Consider the following 5,339-nt stretch of genomic DNA (forward strand, 5'->3'; position numbering starts at 1 on the left):
TTGTGTTATTGCATAAGTTGTTGTCACGTGATAATGTTGCATGCATTTTATAGCGATGTGACCTTAATGGCAAATAATGATGTGGCCTAAATGGCAAATGGCGACGTGACCTTATATGGAAAAAGCAATGTGCTATGGTACCACCTGCATGTAGTCAAAGAAGTCGGTCTCGTTACATTTTGTGATGTCGTTGATGAATAAGATGTAATTATATGGTTGAGGGGTGTGGTTGTTGAAGTTGTGATGTGCATGGATGTTAATGCATGATGTATGAATATTATAATGATGTGTGTCATACTTTATCTGCTCGTTATCATTTTTTTGTTTATATTATTATGATATCTCACCCCATCTGTTTGAATATTGCCTCTACGTAGGTAATGCGCAGGTGACAAGGTTTTAAATTTGCTTGAGGTATGGAGTGGCTCCTAGTATTGCGTAGATTGAGTCGGGTCTTACTCTGATACGTAACACCGGGGATGAACGATTGTTGCGATGCGGGTGTTAAAGTTATTACAGTTGCTTTTGAAAGATTGTGAGAGTCTTATGATCTCTATTTTATTTATTTTATGTTGCATTAATAAAGTGAAGTTGAACACCAAGATGATTGTGATGTCGGTTCATCCGAATAAGTGTGTTATGTATCCTTTTATTTAATTCTTTAACAAATTGTATGACATGATAATGTGACATCCTATTTGGCATTGGCTAATATGCATAAGGATTTTCCTTATGCACCATACATAAGTCAATCTAAGCCATTGTATCATGTTTTTAATCCAGTATTGAGTATTGAGTATTGAGTGGTGAGTATTGAGTTTTGAGTTGTGAGTATTGAGTATTGAGTAATAACAATTGATGTTTAGAATTTTATCTAATGATCCAAGGGTCCATAATAATCTATGCACGGTGCATATATTTTTATCTATGCACGGTAACTGCACCCATCCTATTTGACGCTGATTGAGAATTTAAATTACTTTGATTTTTATTAAATTATCGATGGGAAAATAGGGTATTACAATTGGTATTAGAGCAGGTCGGTTCGTCCGACAAAGTTATTGAGTTAGAAGAGTAGTGTGACGGCCGATTACTGTCTAGTTGATTTCCAACCGTTGTTTGTTGTTTGAAGTGAATCAGAAGATGGCTGGAAGAAATGATGTTGCTATTGCTGCTGCCTTGGAAGCTATGGCCCAGGCTATGTAGAATCAGCCTAACACTGATGCGATTGACGAGTCTCGCGGCTTGGAAACTTTCAAGGGCATGCATGATCCTGATGGAGCGCAAGCTTGGCTCAAGGAGATGGAACTGATTTTTTTGGGTTATGGATTGCTCTGTAACATAAAAAGTGCGGTATGGCACCCATATGTTGGGTAGTGAGGCTGATGACTGATGGCTAGAGACTCATCATAGGTTGGAAGCTACTGGTGAGGTTATTACTTGGGAGACGTTCAACAGGGAGTTTCTAAGGAAGTACTTCCCAGAAGATGTTTGCGGGAAGAAAGAGATATAATTTCTTGAATTGAAGCAGAAAGATTTGTAGGTGACTGAGTATGCTGCTAGATTTGTAGAGTTGGCAAAGTTTTATCCTCATTACGATGAGGCTACTGCTGAGTTCTATAAATGTATCAAGTTTGAGAACAGTTTGCGTCCCGAAATCAAGCGGGCAATTAAATATAAAAAAATCTGCAAGTTTCTGGAGTTGGTGGATTCTTGTAGAATTTACGAGGAGGATAATAAAGCTCATTACAAGTCTATGAGTGAAAGGAGGGGCAAGCAACATCAGAACCGTGGAAAGCGTTACACTTCTCCAGCTAACAAAGGTAAACTAAGAGTTGTTGATGGAAAAAATTCAAGTGGGGAGGCGCTCATGCTAACATTAGATGTTAAAGATGTGGTAAGTCGGATCATAAGAGTAATGAGTGTACTATTGAGTTAAAAAGATGTTTTCATTGTGGAAAGGTTGGTCACGAGGTGGCTGATTGTGAGTTCAAAGTAGTTGTGTGTTTAAATTGTGGCGAGGAAGGACATATTAGTGATCAATGTCAGAAACCGAAGCGAGCTCAAACCGGAGGGAAAGTTTTTGTGTCATCTGAGACTCAGAAAACTAATGAAGACAATTTGATCAGTGGTACATGTTTCATTAATGGTACTCCTTTACTTACTATTATTGATACTGGTGCTACTCATTGTTTTATTGTTGTTGATTATGTAAAGAGGTTGGGTCTTGTTTTATCTTTTATGAATGGAGAAATGATTGTCGATACTACGGCTAATGGGCCGGTGACTACTTATCTTATATGTTTGCAGTGTCCTTTGTCGATGTTCGATAGAGATTTTGCTGTGGATTTAATTTGTTTACTGTTGAGTGGACTGGATGTGATTTTGGGTATGAATTTTTTGGAATGCAACTATGTTCATATTAGCTGTTATAACAAATTAGTGCGGTTTTCTACTTCCGATGAGGAGAAGGAAACTGAGTTCTTACCTGCTAGACAGTTTAATGAGTTGATGAAAGATGAAGTTCAGGTGTTTGCATTGATGGCTTCTTTAATCATTGAAAGTAAGGCTACTATTGATGAATTACCAGTAGTGCGAGAATTTGCCAAAGTTTTTCCAGATGTACCGCCAGAGAGAGAAGTGGAATTTACTACTGACCTTGTCCCTGGTACTAGACATGTATCTATGGCATCATACAGTATGTCGGCGTCTGTATTAGTAGAGTTGAATAAACACTTAGAAGGGCCGCTTGATTAGAAATTTGTGAGACCAAGTGTCCCGCCTTGGGGAGCTCCAGTGTTGTTAGTAAATAAGAATGACGGTAGTATGAGACTTTGTGTTGATTACCGACAGTTGATGGATCAATTGGTTTGTGCACGTGTGTTTAGAAAAATTGATTTAATATTGGGTTGCCATCATTCGAGTAAAATTTGAATACATTCATAAGATGGCTTTTAGGACTCGATATGGACATCATGAGTATTTAGTGATGCCTTTCGATGCTAATAATGCGCCGAGAGTATTTATGGAGTATATGAATCGTATCTTTCGTCTTTATTTGGATGAGTTTATTGTAGTATTTATTGATGATATTCTAATAAATTCCAAGTCATAAGAAGAGCATGTCAAACATTTGCGGATTGTATTGCAAGTGTTGAAAGAGAAGAAGCTTTATGCAAAACTGTTAAAGTGTGAATTCTGGCTATAAAAGGTTATTTTTCAGAACGAGTCGTACGTGTAACACCCCAAATTCTACCCAAAATTTTAAAAACTATCAACAAGTATTTGGGATATCACATTCACTTCATATAAACAACACATAATTAGATACACAACACTTTAATCTCAGAGGGTCACAAACGACTTATATCAGCTCTAAGAACAAACCAAGTTTTATTTAATATGCAGCAGAATCATAACATTCGACTTTATAAATAAATCATCTTTATTCAATCAGAAACAACTTTAAAACATCATAGTACTTCTCATTATTCAACTTAGAACTCAACAACTTATATATAACTACATGAAACAACAAAATAAACATCCCCCCGAGTGCAACCTATCAGAGCGACACACAAACTGGACTCGATGAAGCTACAAACTTCCACAGATATACTTGAGTCCCTTCCCATTTCCCATGGTAGGGGAAACATCAGTAAAAGGGGTGAGATATCAAACAGTATAAAAGAATGTGTGATAATACTTATAGCAAAGATAATATCATACACTATTCACCACTTATCATCTCAAAGCAACTTGCATCACAACAACAATGTTAATAATAAATCATAATAACATATTCAAATTCACAACTAAGTCATCCACAACTACAACATTTTCTTCATAATCACAACGCGAATCAACGTAACTATCATCACGATAAAACATCAACAAAACATATCATTGAATTCACAACAACGAATCCAACTTAAGCAACATCATAATCAACTTAATCTAACTTAAACACAACATAATACATTTAATCCAACTTAAACAACAACAAAATCAACTTAATCCAACTTAGAAAACAACATAATCAACTTAACATAACAATCATTCATCAACACAACAACTCGATACGCGACTCATTATGCAACTCAAACTATGCAAGTGCATGTGGTACCATTCGAAGTAAACTTCCAACTTAGAACATTGTCAGTAATTCCGAGGCATAAGGCAAAACCTTCAACTTAGAACGTGTCAGTCCATGACAACTTTAATGAGTATTAGCTTCAACTTAGAACATTATCAATCCCAGCCAACTTAATAATACAATGTATGACATGCGACGCAATGGTGCAACATCCACAAGTACAACAACTACTTAAACACACAACAACAACAACAACTTAAACATGCATCAATTGCATCAACTTAAATCAACACTGGTCATTCGGCCTACAACTCAAACATGTCCATATATTGGGACGATTCAACTTATTCAACATTGGCCATAGGCCTACAACTTCATCAACGCATCAACAACAAGTTATAATAACAATAACTCAACAATAACAACATATTCAACTTCACAATACATCATCATCAAATAAGTATCATCATATAATCACCCTCGTCATAACAACAACTATTCGTCATAAAGAGCATACATCATGTTATTTCAAACATAATCATTTCCAACTATACAACAATATTCACTTCATGCTTATCCACACAATACAACCTATCAACTATGACCATAGGTTCTATAACAACAACAACAAATTCAACATACTAACAACAAACATAATTACATGTTATCGACAATTCATCAATACATAACGTACACAAACATGGTTACATATTATCAACAATTCAACACATAATGCACACAAACACGGTTACATGTTATTAATAATTCATCACAAAACACATAATATTAATCATTAATTCATATCAAAACATTATTAGAGTCAATTTCATGAGAATCTAACATAAACCCTAACATTTTCAATTCCACAACTAAACCCATTATTTCACTATCTATGGTTTATCCACAACAAGCACAACAATCTAATGGACATAGATTATCAATTGCACACAACTTATCACATTTATATCATCGCATTCCAACAAAACATCAAATACCCAAAATTGCACATAGAAGAATATGGATATAAAGTATTGAATCTACCCACCATAACATACTATCATACAATCTTTTATCATGAAAGAATCACACTCTTATCTTGGTAAATCTAGACTCTTTCACCATAGCTCTAAGCTTTTCTCCAAAAGAAATCCTTTCTAACATAATTTGGAGACACACCTTTAATAGTCAAGAACTCCGTGTCCAAGTATCGGAACGATCCAACGGTTGGATTGAGAGATACGCC

The 5,339-nt window shown here is 35.5% G+C and overlaps 1 protein-coding gene across 1 annotated transcript; it reads left to right on the forward strand.

Moving 5' to 3' along the window:
* The first annotated feature begins 1,263 nt into the window (after nucleotides 1–1,263).
* Nucleotides 1,264–2,757, forward strand: LOC131623281 (uncharacterized). The gene is made up of 3 exons (XM_058894280.1): nucleotides 1,264–1,353; nucleotides 1,544–1,897; nucleotides 1,963–2,757. Exons 1-3 carry the CDS (start codon nucleotides 1,264–1,266, stop codon nucleotides 2,755–2,757), a joined length of 1,239 nt encoding a protein of 412 aa, XP_058750263.1.
* The last annotated feature ends 2,582 nt before the right edge of the window (nucleotides 2,758–5,339 follow it).

This window comes from Vicia villosa, unplaced genomic scaffold, assembly GCF_029867415.1.
Source record: "Vicia villosa cultivar HV-30 ecotype Madison, WI unplaced genomic scaffold, Vvil1.0 ctg.000060F_1_1, whole genome shotgun sequence".
NCBI classification, from domain to species: domain Eukaryota; kingdom Viridiplantae; phylum Streptophyta; class Magnoliopsida; order Fabales; family Fabaceae; genus Vicia; species Vicia villosa.